Source organism: Pongo pygmaeus, chromosome 14 (genome assembly GCF_028885625.2).
Source record: "Pongo pygmaeus isolate AG05252 chromosome 14, NHGRI_mPonPyg2-v2.0_pri, whole genome shotgun sequence".
Lineage (NCBI taxonomy): Eukaryota > Metazoa > Chordata > Mammalia > Primates > Hominidae > Pongo > Pongo pygmaeus.
The window spans coordinates 37,861,308-37,884,705 of NC_072387.2; the positions used below are offsets into that span (position 1 = coordinate 37,861,308).

At 41.9% G+C, this 23,398-nt stretch overlaps 1 protein-coding gene across 4 annotated transcripts in view; it reads left to right on the plus strand.

Annotated features, from left to right (window-relative positions):
* MTUS2 (microtubule associated scaffold protein 2) overlaps positions 1-23,398 on the plus strand; it is a 703,857-nt gene that overhangs the window by 539,964 nt on the left and 140,495 nt on the right. For all 4 annotated transcript variants that reach the window (XM_054446532.2, XM_054446530.2, XM_054446533.2 and 1 more), the window contains one exon: positions 15,348-15,559. In XM_054446532.2, the coding sequence (XP_054302507.2) occupies positions 15,348-15,559 (212 nt within the window). The remainder of the gene's footprint in view (positions 1-15,347; positions 15,560-23,398) is intronic.

Genomic DNA, 23,398 nt, shown 5'->3' on the forward strand with positions numbered 1-23,398 from the left:
TCAAGAGCCAGTTATTTAATTTCCATGTATTTGCATGCTTTTGAGGGTTCCTTTTGGAGTTGAGTTCCAGTTTTATTCCACTGTGGTTTGAGAGAGTACTTGATATAATTTCAATTTTCTGAAATTTATTGAGACTTCTTTTGTGGCCTATCATATGGTCTGTCTTGTAGAATGTTCCATGTGCTGATGAATGTACATTCTGCAGTTGTTGGGTAGAATGTTCTGTAAATATCTGTTAAGTACATTTTTTCTAGGGTATAGTTTAAGTCCATTGTGCCTTTGTTGACTTTCTGTCTTGATGACCTGTCTAGTGCTGTCATTGGGTACTGAAGTCTCCCACTATTATTGTGTTGCCATCTATCTCATTTTTTTAGCTCTAATAGTAAATGTTTTATAAATTTGGGCGCTCCAGTGTTAGGTGTATATACATTTAGGGTTGTGATATTTTCATGTTGGAATAGTCCTTTTATCATTACATAATGTTCCTCTTTGTCTTTTGTAACATTTTGCTTTAAAGTCTGTTTTGTCTGATATAACAATAGCTACTCTGGCTCATTTTTGGTGTCCATTTGCATGGAATATCTTTTTCCACCCCTCTACCTTAAGTTTATGTGAGTCCTTATGTGTTGTTAGATGAGTCTCTTGAAGAGAGCGGATACTTGGTTGATGAATTCTTATCCATTCTGCCATTCTGTATCTTTTAAGTGGAACATTTAGGCCATTTACATTCAATGTCAATATTGAGATGTGAGGTACTATTCTACTCATCATGCAGGTTGTTGCCTGAATACCTTGTTGTTGTTTTTTTGTCATTGTGTTATTGTTTTATACATCCTGTGAGATTTATGCTTTAAGGTGGTTCTATTTTGATGTATTTTGAGAATTTGTTTCAAGATTTGCAACTCCCTTTAGCAATCTTGTATTTCTGGCTTGGTAGTGGCAAATTCTCTCAACATTTGTTTGTCTGAAAAAAGACTGTGTCTTTCATTTATGAAGTATAGTTTCGTTGAATACAAAACTCATGGCTGACAATTGTTTTGTTTAAGGAGGCTAAAGGTAGGACCCCAATCCCTTCTGGCTTGTAGGGTTTCTGCTGAAAAATTCGCTTTTAATCTGATAGATTTTCCTTTATAAATTACTTGATACTTTTTCCTCACAACTTTTAAATGACAGATAAAAAGATCTGATTTTACATCTACATACAAAAATCTTTTGAATTCTTCATATTTCTTTGTAAGTAGCATGGGAATCTTTGAATGTGTTGATAATTTTCTTAAAATAGGATGATTATTATGGTAATAAAGGAATACGCCATCGAAGATTAAAAAAAAAAAAAAGATTCTTTCCTTCGTCTTCACTTTAGATAACCTGATGACTAGGTGCCTAGGCAATGATCTTTTTGCGATAAATTTCCCAGGTGTTCTTTGAGCTTCTTGTATTTGGCTATCTAGATCTCTAGCAAGGCCAGGGAAGTTTTCCTTGATTATTCCCTCAAATATGTTTTCCAAACTTCCAGATTTCTTTCCTTTCTCAGAAACACCAATTATTGTTAGATTTGGTCATTTAACATAATCCCAAACTTCTTGGAGGCTTTGTTCGTTTTTTAAAATTCTTTTGTCTTTGTCTTTGTTGGATTGGTTAATTCAAAAGCCTTGCCTTCGAGCTCTGAATTCCTTTCTTCTGCTTGTTTGATTCTGTTGGTGACACTTTCCAGTGTATTTTGCATTTCTGTAAGTGTGTACTTCATTTTCAGAAGTTGTGATTGTTTTTTATTTATTTATGCTATCTATTTCTTGGGAGATTTTTTCATCCATGTCCCGTAACATTTTTCTTTTAAGTTGGTATTCATCTTTCTCTGGTGCCTCCATGTGTGGCGTCATACTCAAACTTCTGAATTATTTTTCTGGCAATTCAGAGATTTCTTCTTGGTTTGGCTCAATTGCTAGTGAGCTAATGTGATCTTTTGGGGATGTTAAAGAATCTTGTTTTGTCATATTACCGGAATTATTTTTCTGGTTCCTTGTCATTTGGGTAGCCTATATCAGAGGGAAAATCTAGGGCTGAAGGGCTATTGTTCAGATTCTTTTGTCCCACAGGGTGCTCTCTCGATGTGGTGTTCTCCTCCCTTCCCCTAGAGATGGGACTTCCTGAGAGCTGAACTGTAGTTATTGTTATATTTTTTCTGGGTCTAGCCACCTAGCTGAGCTACCAGGCTCCAGGCTGGTACTGGGGAGTGACTGCAAAGAGTCCTGTGATGTCATCTGTCTTCAGGTCTGTCAGCTGTGAGTAAGAGCACCTGCTCCAGTGGAGGTGGCAGGGGAGTGAAATGGACTCTGAGAGGGTCCTTGATTGTAGTTTTGTTTAGTGCACTGGCTTAGTGTTGGTTGGCCTCCAGCCAGGAGGTGGTGCTTTCAAGAGAGCCTCAGCTGCAGTAGTGTAGGGAGGATACAAGCTTGCCCTAATGCCACCTGGATGGTAAGTATTTGGTTTCTTTGGTGGTGGGCAGGGCCATAGAGCTCCCAAGAGATGGTGTTCTTTGTCTTCAGCTACCAGGGTGGATAGAGAAAGACCATCAGGTGGGGACAGATTTAGGCATGTCTGAGCCCAGACTCTCCTTGGTCAGTGAGCTTCCTGTGGCTGTTGTGGAGGATGAGGGTGTGGTTTCAGGCCAATGGAGTTATGTTCCCAGGGGGATTGTGGCCGCCTCTGCTGGGTCACGCAGGTTACCAGGGGACTGGGGGAAAGCTGGCAGTGACAGGCCTTACCCAATGCCCATACAGCCAGCAAGGCCAGTCTCACTCCCACCATGTCCCCCCAACAGCACAATAGGGACATGCCCCAGGCTACAAGCCTCCCTGCTGAGAAAGCAAGCGGGACTTTCAGGTTTCACGCCTCCCCACCTGAAGCAGCTTCTGTGCGCCTATCTGTACTCCCAGATCGCCTCCTCTCCAGACTCTGCCCGGGAAACTGCACAAATTGTTTCAAAGTTCAGCTGGAAGTTGCCTTCTCCCTGTGATTTTTCCCCAATTCCACTGGCACCCCTCCCCAAGAACTCCTGAGAGACAAAGGCAGAAATGGCTTCCCTGTGGTCTGAGAGTGCCCGCAGGACTCTTCCCACTGCTTCCCCTACCCCTATATTTTGCTCAGCTCTCTAAATTTGTCTTAGCTCCCGATAAGGTCAAATCCTTCTCCCGTGATCTGGTTCTTCAGGTTTCCCAGTGAGGATGTGTGTTTGGGGGCAGTCGTTCCCCTTTCACACTTCGGACACTCATAGTTTGTCAGCGTGTCATGGAGCCCGAAGCAACAAGCCACCTCTTTCAAAGGGTCTGTGGATTCTCTCAGCTTTCCTGGTGTGTTCTTTAGTAGTTCTTGGAACAAAAGTTCATAGTGTGTCTCCACAAGCTGCTCTGTCCATCTGAATGGGAGCCTCAAGTTAGTCCTGCCTCCTGTCTGCCATTTTCCCTCACTTTCTGATTTCTATTCTTTTTACTCTTCTTCTGCTTATACTGGGTTTGATTAGTTGATGTCATTGGTTGGAGGTCTTTCTTTCATTGTGTATGTGTTTAGTACATAAATTTCTCTGTATATAGTCCACAAATTTTGACACATTGGGTTTTCGTCTTCATTGAGTTCAAAATATTTTCAGATTTCCCTTTTTGATTTCTTCTTTAGTCCATGATTTTTTGGAAGTGTATTGTTTAGTTTGCACATATTTGGGGACCTCTCAAGTATCTTTCTGTTATTGATCTCTAATTTGTAATTCTAATGTGGTTGGAGAACATACTTTGGATGATTAAAAAAAAAAAACCTATTCCTCTCCTCACAGCACCTCTAACACCACATGTGTGGGGTTTCCACACCAAGCAATTCTCCACTTCTCTGTGGACACCACCTGGGTATCCTACAATTTGATTCAAGTATAACACTAATTATGCAGAGTTAGCGCAGACCACACAGGTTAAGGGCTCAATCTCACAAGACTGCCCCTCACTTTAGGTGCCAACTATAAGTAGTAGGTGTGTATGTGTCCCACACTTCTGTCTGACTTGGCTACAAATTGGAGGTTCTCACAATCTTCTCCTTAAGTTGAATAATTTATTATAACAGCCAACAGAACTCAGGGAAACATCTTACTTACATTTACCAGTTTATTATAAAAGATATGATAAAGGATACAAATAAACAGTTGGATGAGGAAGTACACAGAGTCAGGTCCAGAGGGGTCCCAAGTGCAGGAGCTTGTGTCCCCACAGAGAGAGGGTGCTCCACCCTATTGATACCTGGATGCATTCACCAACCCAGAAGCCCTCTGAATCCTATACTTTAGGGATTTTTATAAGGCTTCATCACATAGGCATGACTGATTCTTAACTCAATCTCCAGCCCCAGAGGAAGGGGAGAGAGGGAGCTGAAAGTTCCAAGCTTCTAATCATGGCTTGGTCTTTTTGGTGACCAGCTCCCTATCCAGGAGCCACCAAGAGAGTTTATTAGGGCAAATGATGCCTCTGTTACCCAGGAAATTCCAAGGGATTTAGGAGCTTTGTGACAGGAACTGGGATCAAAACCAAATGTTAGAACAAAGGATTCTTCTAGCACTCATATCACTCAGGAAATTACAAGGGTTTTAGGAGCTCTGTGTCAGAAATTGGGGACAGAGACCAAATATATATTTCTTATTATGTCACAGATGACTCGAATCCTTTTAAATTTATTGAGCCTTGTTTTAAGACCCACAACAAAGTCTGTCTTGGTAAATATTTCATGCATATTTAAAAACAGTGTCTACTCTGCTGTTGTTATGTGGAGTGTTCTACAAATGTCGTAGGTCAAGTTGGTTGAAGCATTGTCAAGTATTCTATACCCTTACTGATTTTCTCTCTACATGTCCTACCAGTAGCTGAGAGAGGGCTTGAAATCTCAGACTATAATTGCAGACTTGTCTGTTTCCTTTGTCAATTTTATCAGCCTTTCCTCCATATATTCTGAAGCTCTATAAGGTATATAAAGTTTTAGTTTATCGTTTTGATGAATTGGCCACTTTATCATTATGAAATGAACTTCTTTATCCCTGGTAATACTTTTTTTCCTTGAAATCTACTTTTTTCATTGTTAATAGAGCCACTTCAGCTTTCTCTTAGTTTCAGCATCGTATAATCTTTCCATACTAACCTTTTCATCTATTTGTCTATTTATTTTCAAGTAGGTTTCTTATAGGCCACATGTAATGAGATCTTACATTTTTATCCAATCTGAAATCTCTGGCTTTCATATGCATTTGATGTTATTACTGATTTATTGAGATTAAATCTACCATCTTGCCATATTTTCTATTTAACCCATATGCTCTTTCTTTTCTTTTCCCTCTTTTACTACCTTCTTTTGGCATTGAATAGTTTTTTATGATTCCATTTATCTCCTTTGTTCGTGTATTAGCTATCTGTCTCTTATTTTTGTGTTCTCCATGGTTGTTTTAGGGTTCATAATATATGTCATTAGTTTTAACATTCTAGCTTCCAGTGACATTATATCACTTTGTACATGGTGTAGGAATCTTACAACAGCATATTTCCATCTCTCTCCTGACATTTGTGCTATTGTGATTATATATTTTACTTCTACATATATTATGAACCTATACTACATTTTTATTATTATTGATTATCAACACTCAGTTTTCTTTTAAAGAAATTTAAATAAGAAGTCTGAGTTACTCATTTAATTGCCATTTTTAGTATTTTTTATTTCTTTTTGTAGATCCACACTCCTATCTGGTATCATTTTTCTTCTGCCTGAAGGACTTCCTTTAACATTTATTGTAGTGGAGGTTTGCTGGTGGTGAGTTCTTTTGGTTTTTGTTCACCTATACTTTTGATAAATATTTTTGCTTTGTTCAGAATCCAACTTGGCATTTTTTTTCTTTAAGTACTTAAAGATGCTGTTTTAGTGATTTCCAGCTTGAATGATTTCTAGTGGAAAATCTGCTGTTATTCTTATCTTTGGGTCTTTGTACATAATGTGTCTTTTTTCTCTGGCTGCTTTAAAGATGTTCTCTTTATCTTTGGTTTTGAGCAGTTTGATTACAATATGCCTTGATATTGTTTTCTTCCTGTTTTTGTGCTTGAAATTTGTTGAAATTTTTGGATCTGTTTTTATACAGTTTTCATCAAATTTAGGTGTTTTGCCCATTGTTTCTTCAAATATTTTCAGTCCTAATTCTTCATCTTCAGGGACTCTAATTACATATTTATTAGGTCTCTTCAAGTTGTCCCACAGCTCCTGTTCAAAGTGATATTCTGTTCATTTCTTTGAGTATTTCTTCTCTCTGTGTTTCATTCTGGATAGTTTCTCTTGCTATCTCTTCACTACTTTTCCTTTCCCTTTCTTTTTCTTAAAATAACATTTATTTACTAACTTACAGTTCTGTATGTTAGACATCCAGAAGTGGCTTAACTTGAATTCTCTGCTCAAATTATCACAAGGCTGATATGAAGAAATCAGCTAGGCTGAGTTCTTGACTGGAGGCTCTGGAGAAATATTTGCTTTTAAAGTCATTTAGGTTGTTGGTAGAGTCTATCTCATGTGCTTGTAGTACTAGAGTCCTTGTTTCCTTGCTGGCCATCAGTCAGGGACCACCTTCAGCTCATAGGGCCACCCACATTCCTTGCTATGTGCCCCCCTTTATCTTCAAAGCAGTAATGGTGTGTTGAATCCTTCTCAGACTTCAGATCTCTGACATACTCCTCTATGACCAGTTGGAGAAAACTCTGCTTTTAGTAAACTTACTTGATTAGGCCAGGCTCACCCAAGATGATCTTCCTCTTAATATGTAATATAACATAGTCCATGAGAGTGGTATCTTATCATGTTCTTGGTTGTTACGCAGTTGTTTTAGTCCACTTGGGCTGCTATAACAAATACCATAGATTGGGTGACTTAAATAACAGACATTTTTTCTCATGAATCTGGAGGCTGAGAAATCCAAGATCAAGGTGCTGGCTGATTTGGATTCTGGTGAGGGCCCTCTTCCTTGTTTGCAGATGGATACATTTTTGCTAGCCTTACATGTGGGAGAGATAGATTATTGCTCTTATATTTCTTCTTATAAGAGCAGTAATCCCATTCATGAGGGCCCCACTCTCGGGACCTAATCACCTCCCAAAGGCCCCACTTACAGATGTCATCACATTGGGAATTAGGGCATATATATATATATATATGCCCATCTATCTTGAGAGGACACAAACATTCAGTTCCTAGCAGCAGGGTATGTACATGAAGGGGCAATCATTGAGGGCAAGTGTAGGTTCTTGCCACCACAGGTGGAGGTGGATTTCAAGTCCTTAAGAATGGCAACCTGGAAATGCTACATAACCATGGTGGAGAGATCTGGGAGGGACAGTTTTTCTTTTTCCAAGATCTTCATTTCTTTTTGATGGTGATGCTTCTTTTTTCAGATTACTGAATATCAAAAAAAATCAACTGAAATGGTTAGTGCCTCCATCAGGCCTTTGGGCCTTCAAATGACATCTGGCCTAGGAGAAGCTTTCTGGGTGGCACATTTAAGGAGAGTTTCTTTCCCCTCCTGGGCTGTAAATTGAATCATGGCAGGACCTATATTTTCTGTCATCTCTCCCATCCCCAAAACAAAACAAGCCATAACAACAAACATCCCCTGACCCTCATGTTTCTGACACATCTTTCTCCCCATCTGGACACCCAGGCTTGAGAAAGAATTGTTTATGTTCCCCATCCCAGTCCCCGTGCTTACAAATGACTCTACCTGCTGCCATCTAGACACCCCACTATTCTACTACAAAGGCCACTACTGATTTCTCGATTAGTAAGTTTTGTTTTCTTGTTGTTGTTGTTTGTTTGTTTGTTTGTTTTGAGACAGGGTCTCGCTCTGTCACCCAGGCTGGAGTGCAGTGCATGATGTCAGTTCACTTCAGCCTTGACCTCCGAGGCTCAAGCAATCGTCTCACCTCAGCCTTCCAAGCAGCTGGGACTATAGGCGTGTACCACCATACCTGGCTAATTTTATTTTATTTTTTTGTAGAGATGATGTCTCTCTGTGTTGCCCAAGCTGGTCTCGAACACCTGAGCTCAAGCCATCATCCCGCCTTGGCCTCTCAAAGTGCTGGGATTACAGGCATGAGTGAGCCACTGTGCCTGGCATTAGTAATTCTTAATAGATATGTCCTGTTCCTTAGCACTTTCATTTTACATTATTGATTACTCCTTTCTTTCTGAAACTTGTTCCTTCCTTTGCTTCTTTGAACAACCCCATCTGCCTATTCTCTTTTTGCATGCATCTGCAAGTGTTGGTTCTTAGTTGCCTTCACTAGAAACCCTTCCCCAGCGTTTTCTAAATCTTGCCAGGTGATATTGGCAGAAAATAGACTGAACTGATTTAAATCCTAATTTGGTGAATCATGTGTGACCTCGCGGAAATTATACAACTTCTCTCTCAGTTTCTTCTTCTGTGAAATGGAAATTTTACCCATGCTGCAGGGTTATGGTGAACGTGAGTGATGATGCATGTAAAGCACCAACACGTCAGAGCTCTCAGTCTCCCATAGCTCCAGCCTTCCTGATAGCAGAGACCATATCTTAAAGATAGGACATTCTGATGCAGCTGTTTTGATGCCGGCATTTTGATAAAATGGCAGCCAAATATCCCCATGTCCAAATGGGCCTATCAAAATATCCTTATTGAGTGTTTTTTATTAGTTGAACTAATATTCACATACCATAAGATTTGCCCTTTTCAAGTATACATTTCAGTGATCCCTGGCAACCACTAGTCTACTTTTTTGTTTTATGGATTTAATCTACTCTGGAAGTTTCATATAAATGGAATCATATGCTTTGAGGCTTTTTGTGTCTGTTTCTTTCACTTAGTATAATGTTTTTAATGTTCATCCATGAATCAGTATTTTATTTCTTTTGATGGCTGAATAATATTCTATTGTATAGATATAAAACAATTTGTTTATCCATGCATTAGTTGATGGACATTTTGGTCATTTCCACTTTTTTCCTGCTATCTTTAATGCTGCTATGAAAATTTGTGTCACTAATCTTTTCTTATGCAGTATCTAATCTACTCTTCATCCTTTCAGTGTATTTTTCATCTCAGACATTGGAATTTTTTTCTCTACAGTTCTTACTTAGGTCTTTTTTGTCTTCCTTGTTTTACTTGACATGTTAAGTTATTCCTCTAGCTTCTTAAACATACGAAATATATTTACAATAACTGTTTAACTGTCCCTATCTAGTAATTCTGTTATCTGTGTCATTTTTTGGTCAGTTTCAATTGATTGCATCTTCTCATTATGGGTTGTATAACCCTGCTTGTTTGCATGCCAGGGGATGTTTTTTAAATGACAGGCATTGTGAATTTTTCCTTTATGAGTATTGGATATATTTTTATTGCCATAGTATTTTTTTTTAGACAGGGTCTCACTGTGTTGCCCATCGCTGCAGTGGCAAGATAATGTCTCACTGCAGTCTCAACTTCCCTGGCTCAACCGATCCTCCCACATCAGTCTCCCAAGTAACTAAGACTACAGGCACATGCCACCACACTTGGCTAATTTTTTAAGGATTTTGTACAGACAAGGTCTTACTATATTGCCCAGGGTAGTCAACCCTGGCTCAAGCAATCTTCCTGCCTCAGCCTCCCAAAGTGCTGGGATTACAGGCATGAGCCACCATGCCTAGCCCGCATAGTATTCTTAAGCTTTTTTCTGGAGTAAAGTTATGTCACTCAGAAGGAGTCTGATCATTCTGGGTTTTGCTTTCAGCAAAACCCGGCTAATTTTTCTACTACTGAGCAAAACCCTTCTGAGTGCTTTACATGATGCCCCACGAATTATGAGGTGTTCCATGCTGGCTGCTGGGAATAGGAACTATTTGTGGCCTTTGGTGGACTCTAAGTATTGTCCCACTAATCCTTGGCAGAGTTCTGTCTCCATCCTGAGATCCTCTCTCCATAGGCAGGTATGCACTGCTCAGAACCTGGCTGAAAATTTGAGGTCACTCCTCAGATCTTCAGCATTCTCTCTGTGGAGCTCAATCCTCTCTGGTACCCTACGTTGTATGTGCTAACTCCTGACCTCCCTGAGCCCCTAGATCCACTTTCTCAACTCAGAGAAACCTCCAGGCTCCACCTGAGGTCCCCAATTCCCTGCATCACAGTTTGAAAAGTCACGTGGGCAATGAGCTTAAGCAACTGTAGACTCACCTTGTTTGTTTTCCGACTCTCAGGGATCACTGTGCTTCATTGCCTACAGTTTAATGTCTTGAAAACCATTACCTTGTATATTTTGGATGTTTTTTGTTTTGTTTTTTTTTTTTGCTGGTTTCAAATGAGAGGGTAAGTCTAATCCCACTTACTTCATCTTGGCCACAAGTAGCTATATTTGAATGTAAAAATTTGGCAATTGTCATAACACTATTAAGCCACTATTTTTCACCCTTGGAGAAAAAAGGTATTCAGATTTACCTTGATAAATAGCACCTGTACTTGTAAATAACAATACGTTTCCTAAAGTTGAAAATATTGTATGCCACGTTTTATCTTGTCTAGAGTGGGTTATATGAGCAAAGTGTTTATTGTTAGATCTGGAAACCCTGATTGTAGCTTCCTGTTTTTCCGGTGCTTCTGTACATCAAAATAAAAAAGAATTTGCTCCTACCTTGGAAGTACCTTGCTCCTATAGGGTGTACTTAAGGGATGGCCTGGTGCTGCCCAAATTTGTAATTCCTGCCCCGACCTGTACTTAGGACCGGCTGGAAGGAAATCCCCACCCACACGCCATCTGCTCAGATTCTCCCCACCACCAGCTCACTCCAGCCAAGCCATTGCCAGTACTAAGTAGGAAAATAGTGGGCCACTGGGCAAAATTTTTTGAAATAAATTTAGATGGGTTTGATAAAAATAAAGCCTGTCCAAGTCCACGAAGAACTCAGTGCAGGGACTCCCTAGAGTGTCCTGCTCTCTGTCACGATGCTGACCAAACCTGTGAAGTGCTTTGTCTTTAAGTGGGAAGCTGTCAAAGTTCTGTCCTATAATTATTTGCCTTCTTGTCTATGGTGTGAAGGTCATGGGCCATCTCTGATATTATAAATATGCAGGTTCCCATGCTGCACTATTTGTTATTGTGTCAGTTAAGCTTTCCAGCTTTAAAATTCAACCAAGCTTTTTCATCCGTTACAATCCTCTGGATAGGGACTGGATGGCTGCCGATGAATTTTTAATATTTTCTTTCCATTTTCAAGGGCCGTGTCCTCTCCAGTGCTCAGCCTTTGCACGCAATGCCTAGCCTTTGCACGCAAACTGTTTGTATCCACCTTTGTGCTGTAGAAGGTCACCAGCTTCTCCCTGGAGACCTCACAGTTGCCAGCTGCCACTGAGATCAGCATGGATTCTATCTTCTCCTAACCAGAGTTATGTAGCCAGTAGGACAGCTACAAAGAGATTATGATTGGGGTAACATTTAGATGGCAGGAGGGTGTTCTAGATTTAGAGTATGCGCCCAAACCCGCGAGATCTGTTAGAGATGTTGTAGAGTGGTTCAGCAATGTGCTTAATTGGTAAGAGCCCTGGGCAAGGTGGTCAGAAGACCAACAGCCAGGCCTGGCCAGGCTCCTACAGGACAATGGATTGCCTGAGGGCGAGGACTGGCTGTATTTCTTACCATTTCCCACTGTGCCTTGCACTGTCTCATTCGCAGAGTAAGTGCTGAATAGAAGGTGTCAAATGTTTTTGTCACCAAAAACCATATGACATGAAGCATGCATGTGAAATCAGCTTTGTGTGTAGGTCATGACAAAACACTAATCTGGGTATTTCTGCTTGTATATTTCACACAGAAAAGGAAGTACATTGGAGATAAGGCTCATTAACAGTTGGGTAGTATACTAGGGCCAGTCAGTAAGAAATTGGCAATTCTACTCTATTTTCCCTTCATTTAAAGATTCTGAATCCATTGATAAGCCCTGTGTTGAAGGCCTCTATTCACTAATATCCATTTCCTCTGTCATCTGGGTGGAAATCAGAAAGACACTGTAGGAGACCAGAGCATTGCTTCTTTGGAAAGAGTCTAAGTAGGTTCTGGCTGCCTGCATAGTGAGGTCAGTGGCATGCCTGCCTACTTTGCTGCTTTGAACCTTAGACTACCCCAGAAGCAATAGAAATACTGCAAGGAGCAGGGAAGGAGGTGATAACAAAACACTCCTACATCTAAAAGTGTCATGGGGGAACATGACATGCCCCTCCTTTAAAGCCTGCATGGTGGCTCTTCCTGAGAAATATGATGGGGAAGAGGTCAGGAGTGGGTCACCACCACATCAACACCACTTCTCATCCCAGGCCCACCATGTGCCCTGTGGGCTGCCTGTGATCACCACCCTCCACAAGTTGGCCATCTAATTATCCCACAAACCTGGTACTTCCTAAGCAGATGTGCATTCTAGCTTCACTGTGTGCTGGCTCTTGAGAGAAAAATGAGAAGCAAACACCTGTTCTGAAACAGCTGAAGCTGGCGGTGTCAGTGATCTTCGTTCAACATAAGCTCTCTGTCCCCAAGGTGGCAGTGAGCCTGAGCTGCAATCTTTATGCACCACCCTGGGGACAGTCTGACATGTGGGTGGACAGGAAAGGAGGTGACAGACAGTACATCAGGGAATCAGCTATAGAAGTAATAACAAAGATGACAGCACGAGAAAGAATACTGTTTTTAGCGAAGACAAAAGACTGCCAGTGACAGTACAATGATTATTAGTACAATGATTACTAGTCCTAGGCAAAGTCACGCTGGATATGTTTAGAGAATGGCAGGACCCTTTTCAACTTAAAGCAATAGAGAACTCTACAACCAACTTTGTTTCTCAGCTTTTTCTTCCTAAAGTCTTAGCACTGGTGCTGGAGCCTTGATCTGTGCTCTGACAGTGATTGAGTGCCACCGGTCCTGAACCAGGATTGGTTTCACAAGGTAGTTTGGTGTCACAGAGAGGCTAAACTTTCACTTGGTGTGTTGATCCCAAAAGTGGGTGTTGTCAGGGGAGCCTCTGTCTTAGCTCAGAACGCGGGTTGTTCACTGGCCCCAGAAGAGGTGAGCTTTTTGCACTGTTGTTCAGTAGAACACTGGAATTTTGAATAGGTGAGTAAAAGCAATATAATAATGACACCAATATCAAAGTAAGTGCCAAGAATAGAATTTCACTGAATCCTTTTATATTGTCCATTTACCATTGAGTATAATTTCTAACATCATGATGATGATGATGATATTATTATTATTATTAAAGGTGGTAGTTATTAGGAGCTATCCTACCCAGAAATAAATCTAACAGCCAAAAATGCATGACAGTGTGAGCACCTGCTAACATCCGCAAGCTCAGAGGTGACTCTCTGTACCATAGGTTACAATTAGCTCTAATTCACTGAGCTGGAAATTGTTTTATTATTTCCTTTAGATTTCTAAAAGAAGTGCCTTCTATTGTAACAGTGTCAGGCACCTGGTACCTCAACAAATTAATTAAAGCACTGAAGTGTTTTATAAAATCACCAGCCATAGCAATAAAATGGCAAACAGTAATTGTGGGAAAAAAAAATATCTGTCTTTGGTCTTAGGCTGTGTCTTAGAGTTTAATGCAGGCAATAAAATCTCTCACCTTTTCTTGATGTTTAGTTGGTAGTCATATTTGTTTTGTTTTCAGCACTGAGAATCTTGAGATAAAGTACATATTCGGGTTGATTTGCCTACAACAAGCAAGGGAGTTTTCTGGAATATTATGTACTCTGCTATCATAAACACAGTTTCTATGAAGCAGTGATTTCACATTCTCCTATTCTATTAAGTCAGAATAATTTAAGATATGCCGTATGTGAGGTTACATGGCAATCTCTGATGACTTTTTAAGAGGAGAAGGAATTAATTAAAATTAGCATGGTTACCCTTAAATTAACCACTAGAAGCATTTAGATCAATTAACCACTTTCCCCTTAAAAGATGAGGCCACTTGCACATTCACAAACCCATTACTCTGCGTTGTCTCAGTGCACCAGGTACCGAAGGGCCTACCAGTTTCTGGTTTGTTTTATATGTTGCTCCCTGGTATCTTGGAGAGGGAAAAAGAAGAGGAAGAAAACATTTGAAATATTAGTGGATTTATGATTGTGCTGGTCAGTGTCTGTGTCATGTCCTCTAGGAGTGTGATCTACTAGAGCGAAGTGTCTTTGAGATGTAAGCCCATTGTCAATGGCAGGGGTTCTCCGACCACCTGCGAGTCCCGGGTCTGTCTGCGCCTCCCACAGGGGGACCAGAGGAAGACGCCTGCCCACCCATGGGTCTTGGACTGTGGTGGAGTGCTTTCCTCTGTTCTATTTTGGGGGACCTTGCCTTTTCTTTTTTGAGCTTCAACCTAAAAATCACCTCTCCTTAATGCCCAGAACCCTGTCCTCAACCCCAGGCAGAGCTCCTTGCCTCTTCTTCTGTGGCCTTACAGCCCCTCACATTCACCTGCCAGGAGCCAAGTCCCAGAGGGCTTTGCCGGCCGTGATAAGGTGTGTGGACTTGCTATTCACCGTGAGAGAAGGTGAGCAGAGGGGTCCACACAGGTGATGACCTGCCTTAGTGTGCAAAGGTCATTCTGGCTGTGGCGTAGTGAAGGAAGAGAGGAAGCAGGGCTTCCCATCAGAGAGTGAGAGGGGACGGTGGCTCAGACTGCACCTTTAGCCATGGAGGAGGCTTCAAGTCACATTGGAGGGATATGTTGCAGGAGACCTCACAATACATTGGTGCTATAGGAATTTAAAGTCAGGAGTCGCTAGAGCAGAGGTACCCAGGGCTGTGACTTGGACGTGACATTGAAGAAAAGGGTCACTAGAGCAGCCTCTAAGGCGAAGAAAGGGGCATCGAGGTGTTATTCTCTGGTGCCCAATTAAAAGGTTGCTGGACGATTATAAGTCTGACTTCTATCTGGATTGATTGATTAATTTCCCATTAGACATTGTCAAAGAGTAATCTCCTTTAAGAAAAAAAAAAAAAAGTTTCTCTGTCTCCAAGCAAGCCTAGAAGAAGTGTCGGAAGCTGGAAGGAATTTGGCAATTTTGTCTATTATCCTTTTTCCAAGCATGAAGCCTTGCACTTACAACCACATTAATGGAACAATAATTTTAGTCCCTGTCTGTTTTTTCTTTTCAACCCTTAAAAAATGACAAACCATGGGCAATTTCTTCTCTACCACTTGAAGAACTCCTTGTGTAATAAGAAGCCATTGTCACATGTGTGCTGAGTGTTTTTTCACAGGTGACTGGGGTTTGGTTTTCTTTCTCACAGGATACCCAAAGCAGAGGACTGTGGCAGCTCGAAATGGGTTTCCGCCCAAGCCGGACCCGCAGGCCCGTGAGGCTGAGCGGCAGCTGGTGCTGCGGCTGAAGGAGCGGTGTGAGCGGCAGACCAGACAGCTGGGCGTCGCGCAAGGGGACCTGAAGAGGGCCATCTGTGGCTTTGATGCCCTTGCCGTGGCCACGCAGCATTTCTTTAGAAAGGTGAGGCCCCATTTCGTGAAGGTCCAAGGGCATTTTGGTTGGAGGAGAGTGTGGTGATGGTGACGGTTGTTTGTGTGTGTTGCTGTTTTGGGTTTGAGTTTTGATCAGAGTGAGTTTGGATTTTCAGGAGTTCAGGCAGAATCTCCTGAGGCATCCCATCATCTTTGGGGAGCCACGTTTATCCTTAGGTGTGAAAGAAATACGTCTGGGAAGAATCATTAATAATCTTCATTCCAAAAGAGAAAATTGTGTAAAAAATGAAAGGAAAAGATATACAGGAACATTTTTGAAGGTGGGATCTTTGCAGGAAATGGAGCATGTGGTTGTTTGCATTTTCGAGGGGAGATGGTCACTTTCCGACATTACTGCTCACATCACAACAAAAGGAGACAGGGCCCCAGGACTGTCCACATCGGCTGTTGATGGGCAATGGAATGTGCTTGGCCTGGGACTCTTCTCAAGGCCATGCTCACAGTTCCCAGAGCAGCATGGGGTGAGGTTCGGCTTCTCCCTGTACCGTCAATTTTTCTGAAAATGCAGGGAGGTTGGTTTCTCCTATGCAAATGTCTGGATCTATGTGTGTATACTGAATCTGTTATTATCCATGGAGCAGTTAAGCTTCCCAGCCTTTCCCCAGGGAACAGAGGTGGGAGCCTCGTGTTCCACTGTATTTGTGCTCCACCTTGAAGTCACCAAGGTGTGCTTGGGGGAGAAAAAGCATAAACATAAATGCATGTTTTTGAGATTCACATATGGACCTCCTGGTATCTATACATGGGAGGAAGTAAAAGTGCTATAAATGCTCTCCAAATAAGAAAGTGAATTAACGAAATATCTGGTCAATTTGAAAAGAAAAGCAGAAGAATGTGAAGTGGCTCCATGTCCCCTGGCAGCTTCCTTTTTGGCCTTTTATGACATCCTTCACCTTCCCCTCTACTCCAGTATAGAAGCCTGAGCTGCTCTTTTTTGTTGTTGTTATTTTTGTTTGTTTAAAGCTTTCAACAGAAAGAGCAATTTATCAATCTGTTGTGGTAATAAATGACAAGATGAGTAGACAGCCCTGAAATTTCCATTTTACCAATAGTTTCAGCCTCCTCCCCAACCAGAATTTTAACCCCAGCAGAAAATGGCCAATGTGAATTTCATACCTTCCTTGCTGGTCTAGTCACGATGCATGACGTGATCTGGTAAGCTTGCATAAAGTAGCTGAACGCCCACCCCTGTAAGAACTAAAGTTACAAACACATCTTCAAGGAGCCCAAGAGGCCTGACTGGCCATGGTCAAGATGAGCATTTTTGTAATTAGGGAAGGTGATTCGTCATATTTCCCACTGACTGTCAAGTTGTACCTAAAGAGGAAAACAGGGCTGTTCCTTGAAGTTCGGTGATCCTGTTTTAGTCACACTGCCTGCTCTGGGACTCTGCCTTCCAGACATCATCCAAAGAGTCAGAACAAGCCCTTGGTAAAGGTTTCATAGGATGGACAAAGCAATAAATATTGATATAATGTATTGATAATATGTTCCGTGTTTTAGAAGTTGGAGCTTTTAGGCCCCACTTTTGGGATCATGGCAAGATTAGAGGTCAGTTCCCTGTAGTTATGTACTTCCATGTTCCAGGAAAATTCCTTGTTGGCCTGCAGACCAGGAGTTTTACTTCTCTGTAGCATGCACGTGGCTCTCAAACCAGAGACCAACAGTGGCTGGCAGGTGATTTGCAGGCATCTCCACTGGACCTCCCTGCTACTACAGCTACACTTGGCATGACATTTCAGCAAGATGGATGGTGGACATGAATTTCATTTTCTTTTCAGTAAATCACAACCGGTAACTCCAAATGGGCTTCAGAAATGACCGTGGCATTTCACTTCCCACACAATGTATTTTTTTCTCTGTCTTTCTTATCTCTACGCTCTCTCTCTCTCCAGATAAATGCCAGAAGAAAACACAGAAGATCAAATGTTTTTTTAAAAAACTTAAAGTCCTAATTGAACATAATCAGTGGCTTTTATGCAGGCCGTCATGCATGCCATGTAGTTTAAGGTGATGGATTTGAGGATTTGCTAGTAATACTGAATTAGACCAGGAGGTGTGACATGGGGTGGAGAATCTGGGGAAATAGAAGCAAAGCAGCCCTGGAACCTTCAACAATGGAGCCCTTTGAAGTTACCAGGTCAGGAGAACCCAAGGTACCCCATGTCACACTTGTGAGAAACCCATGCGCTATTATTGTGAATGAGATATGGTCTGAGCCGAGCATGCCAGCTTTGAGGAAGCATGACCTGTATAGCCTGAAAATGCACAATCTCTTTGCTGTACTGGTTAGAAGGCCCTGCCAGAATTCCACCCTGTAAGGAATGCATGTGTATCTTTTGTACACTGTAGCATATTCATCTGCAAAGCATGCTCTGGTGGAGAGAGAACGCAGTGCTAACCCAGAGTCAGTTCCATCTCTGCCCCGATCCAGTGGTGAGACCTTGAGCAAGTTCCTGCCTCTGTGCACTTCGTCATCATCACTGTAGGAATAACATCCCTGTCCTTGCTCTCTTTCCCCCTGGCTGAGTCATTAACTTTGAATCTCAGTTTTCTCCATTTAAAATAGAATTCATAATAACTCTTCACAAACTCATTGTGAGAATGTAGTGAATTAATGTGCAAAGACGCTTTATAGAGATGGGTCTCACTGTTTCCTAGGCTGGTCTCAAACTCCTGGCCTCAAGTGATCCTCCTGCCTCAGCCTTCTAAAGCACTGGGATTACAGGCGTGAGCCACCGTGCCTAGCTGGCAAAGGAACTTTTTTAACAAATATTCAATCAAACATTCTTTTCTGAGTACAAAGAAATCTGTCAAGATCTACCTCAAGGATTTTACTCTCAAGTGGGAGAAGGTGAAAACACAGTCAAAGCCCCTGAAGAGCTTGGCCTGGAATGTACTTTAAAAATAATTAAAAAAAATAATTTTCAGTGGCCAGGCTCGACCAGCCTGGCCAACATGGTGAAACCCCATCTCTACCAAAAAATAAAAAAAATTTAAAAAATTAGCCGAGTGTGGTGGCACGTGCCTGTGATTCCAACTACTTGGGAGGCTGAGGCAGGAGTATTGCTTGAACCCAGGAGGCAGAGGTTGCAGTGAACTGAGATTGCACCACTGCACTCCAGCCTTGGGACACAGGGAGACTCCATCTCAAAATACATTTTTTTAAAATAAAAATGAAAATAATTTTCTAGTATAGCTCTTCAGTTGCTGCTATATATTTTTACCTGACTATGCTGATGCCATTAATTTAAATATGTGTTGGAAGTAAGCCTCACCACTAGAGAAAAAGAATTAGAAGCCCAGTTAAGAATCTCCCTTCTCTGCCCCATGCTTTATAGCTCCTGGCAGAGTAGCTGTGAAAGTTGTCAGCTCTAACACAGCCTCAGCCCAGCGTCCAGGGATTCTAAGATGCCACGCTTAGGTGCCAACAGCAGCCTCACACTTGTGCTGGTTGCAGGCAGCTCTGCCCCTGCAGCAAGGCATGTTCCCCACCACAGGCCAAACAGATCTGCTGTAACCATGCTCCCAAACCCCCAAGGGGTGTAGTAATGAGTGTGATTCTCAGGGACTCGCGCTTCTCAGGGTCAGGTTGAATGGTGTGATGGTGCTCTTACTGTGCGATTCCCCGGAATGCTACTCTTTAGCATCCCCTGGTGGTTCTTCCATGAAACAGTCCACAGGATGGTCCTCACCCTGCAGCATGGAGTTTCATACACATTACCTGAGGGTACATGGATTTTCGTGTTACTTTTAATAAGATTTATTATACTTACTCAGTATTTTTCATATCTATTCTTGTCTTCTTTGTTAACTTTATGAATGTGATTGTAGATTATGGTTTTGAATTTTTTTACATGTTATTAAATAGTTCAGGCATAAAAGACCTCAAAATGAATATGTCAAGCATTTTTGGACTTTCTAAGCTTACTAAAAAATTAATAATTCACCAACCTCCTTCTTCTCAAAGTGTGTATATATTTTAAGGCTTTTATTATTTGACCTTTTATCACTAAAAAAAATTAATATAGAATAGTGGAAAGAATAAAACCCCGATACCCCATAATCCATATTTAACATTTATTAACATTCTGCCGTATTTGCTTTATCTATGTCTTGCTGTTGTTAGTTAGGGGTATGTATATTTTTTATATATTTTGTATATTTGAACTTCAACCTTTCACCTTCAATTCACATATATTAGTAGACAATCTTTAGCAACTCTGCCTCTACCATATGGGGTGGGTAGGTAGGGAGGATTCAAAAAAGTAAGAGGTAGAACTTTAACAAGAGAGCTCTTATTTATTGACCATCTACTATGTCCTGGGCACTTAACAGGCATTATTTTAACCCTCACAACAACCATAGCTGTTGTAGATATCATCCTCATGTGATACTTGGGGAAACTGAGGTTTGGGGAGATTGCATAGTTCTCTGAAGACAACATAATTGGAAAGTGATGGAGCCAAGATACAAATACAGGCCAGGACACACACAACACCCATGTTTTTCCACTATATTATGATGCTGCTTCTCCCTCTCTTCACAGTCATCAAGGTGTTTTTGATGTATTAAGGGGGGAAACACACAATTGCAAAACAGGTGAAACAATAATCTAACAGTTAAACACACAGAAAATGACCTAATGGTTTAAGCTGTTGCCATAAAAAAAACGCTATGTGCTCAAGTGGAAGTCTCATCCTTGATAATGGGAGAGAGTCTTGGAAGAGCAGGATGGAGAGAGGAGCAGAATGTGGGGTGAGCAAAGAGGAAGGAAGAGCGTATTGGGACGAGAACACCCGATGCCTGCTGTCTGCAGAGTGCCCCCGCTCCCTGCATATCTTTAAGCCCTTGGTAAATTAGTTAATGGCTTCTGAATAGAGATTTAGGCCCTGGGGAACTGTTTTTAAAAGTGCAGTGATTGCTCTAGCATGGATTGCAAACTCCTCATAGTGAAGCTGGCCCCGGCTCACCTTGAGTGCTCCATAACACCTGGTTGGTTCGTGGGTCAGGGCAGGGTGTATGTTAAAGGGGAGGAGAGAAGAGACAGCAGTAGAACCCCTTTGGAAAATAAAGTCTTGCTAGCTTTATCTGTTTAATGCATTCAGATTTTAAATTCAGGGATTCATCAGAATGAATGTTGCCCTTGAGCTCCTAAAGCAGTAGAGAAGCTATTACGTCCACCAGCCAAAGGACTTCACATTTCAGAGATTTTTCCCGCTGAGTGGAGCTCTCAGAGCAGTAATTATACCTGATCAGAATTGAAAACATTAAGCTCTCTGTTGCTTCCTAAATCCAAAACATGGTCATTTAAACAGTGTTTTGTGCCTCTCCCGCTTATAAACGATGCTCTGCGATTATCTTCTCTTCCCTTAATTTTATCTTGAATAACCAAAGGCTTAAAGAAAATGTGAGCACTTAAGGTGGCATTTCTGACAGCTATTCAGCACATAACACAGTATAGAGTGCTAGTGAAGTGGTAAATTCAAGGTAAATTAATGGTTCCTATGGTTGTTGTTCTGAAAGAATATTATGTGTCACAAAAATAAGTGCCCCCACAGTGCTTTGCTAAAAGAACCATGAGCGTCTGTATGCTTTTACTCGTAGGACTTCAGCTAAAGGAAGTTTTTAGCACAACCCCCAAACATCAAAATATTCCCAATATCAAGGGACAGAATCCCCCAGCTATGCCAAGCAGCTCTTTGAAGTAATAAGAACCCTTGGCCTGTGGTGTCAGTCATGCAAAACATCATGGTCAGTGGAAAATGAAACTCAGAATAGCGAAGTCTTCTCAACATTCATGGAGGATCCTTGATACTGAAGCCTGATAAAACCCACCTCTATTGATGATAATATACATTTCATAATAAGGTGCAATAAGATGAGAATAGATACCTGACCAAGGTGAAAACTAATTGCCCCATTCAGCTCATCTCGCTTATGCTTTGTCATCAATGCATTTTTTTGTTCGGGTTTGTGTGTGTGTGTGTGTGTGTGTGTGTGTGTAATTAAATGTCACTCTTTTGAAGGCAGATAGGTGCCATGGGAGAAGAAAGGTGAATTTCAGCTGCTCCTTTGCAGAAGAGGCCTGAGGCTTTCCCCAGATCCTAGTGGGCAGTTGGTTAAACCCAGTCTGTAGTAAAAGTGCATGCCTTTAAGATATTTGGGGATACAGAATTCAGCATAGCCTTCCTGCAGCCAGAGAGGCCACAGAGCAGATGAGGTATGGAGTGTCACCTGGCCATCCCACTCAACCTTTCTAGACCCATGGCCTCTGGCAGATACCAAAGTCTTCACTTAACTGTCACTGGCGACTTGTTTGAAAATAAATGTTGTAAACTCCCTCCAACTAAACACAAGTCAAAGGAAAGACAATATTCAAAAATCAGGACTCTGTTACAAGAGGAGATATGGTTGTCTCAGCCCCAGAACCTCTTTCCTGTGAGAGATGAGTTTATTAACTTTCCTAGACCTCAGTTTTTCTATAAAATGGAGTTACTAAGGGTCCAGTTTCAAGGACAAGACTAGAATGAAGGGGCTGTCAGGCCCAGGCTCTGTGATTTAATTCAGTGCCTCTGACTCTGTGGAGTGTTCTATTAGTCCGTTTTCATACTGCTGATAAAGACATACTTGAGACTGGGCAATTTACAAAAGAAGGAGATTTAGTGAACTCACAGTTCCACATGGCTGGGAAGGCCTCACAATCATGGCAGAAGGTGAAAGGCACATCTCACGTGGCAGCAGAGAAGAGAAGAGAACTTGTGCAGGGAAACTCCCCTTTATAAAACCATCAGATCTTGTGAGACTTCCTGTCACAAGAATGGCATGGGAAAGACCCACCCCCATGATTCAGTTACCTCCCACCAGGTCCCTCCCATAACACGTGGAAATTGTGGAAGCTACAATTCAAGATGAGATTTGGGTGGGGACACAGCCAAACCATATCAAGCGTTATCATTTAAATACCAGAAAATCATCGCCCGCTAGCTCAGTTGGTAGAGCATGACACTTAAGCACCAGAAAGTGCTCTGCCCTTCCTTGGGGGTAGAGTATGCCTATTGGTCCCTGTGGCCCACTCTAAGCATACCTGGTATGGGACCATCACGGTTTTGAAAATATAAGTTAGATTATTCTCTTTGGGAAAAATTATTTAAATAACAAACCTCTGTGGAGCATCTGAATCATGAGTCTGTTTCTAGCATATTATTCCTTGGGGACACCACCAAGTGCAAAGAGAGACGGAGAGAGAGATAGCCCTCCAGTAGTTGCCTGTCAAGGCTGAGCCCTCTCCTTGGTTCCTTTGGCATCTGGTTTCTAGCAGGAGTTAAGAGACCTGGTGGCTTTTGGAGTACCTTCTTATGTGGGCCTAAAACCGGCACCTCAACGCCTGTAGCAGGTTATGATGCAAGCCTCCCTCCCTGTGTCTGCATCCCTCCTCCTCCTCAATACACACACACTCTCAATCATCTCCAATTCCAAAGATAGGGAATGGTCCATCCTAGTCATTCTGTCTATGGTCCATCCACTTGGTAAATGGATGACTTGAAAACCACATCTCAGCCCCTGAGTTCCAATTCTGGGAAGAGATGCTCACTGAAATCATGGGCAACAGAGTGGACTGTGAAGCCTGTCAAGCAGGCAGGGTACCTCGGGCAGGGGCGCCCTGAGAGAGGAATGTGGATTGTGAAGTGGGCCAAGGATCACGTAGGATCTCAGCAGGCAAAGGTGGAGGAATCGGGCCTTCCGGGGCAGCAGGAAGAACTTGAGCAGAGAGCGGTGCAGCGTGGGGAGAGGGCAGGACCACTCT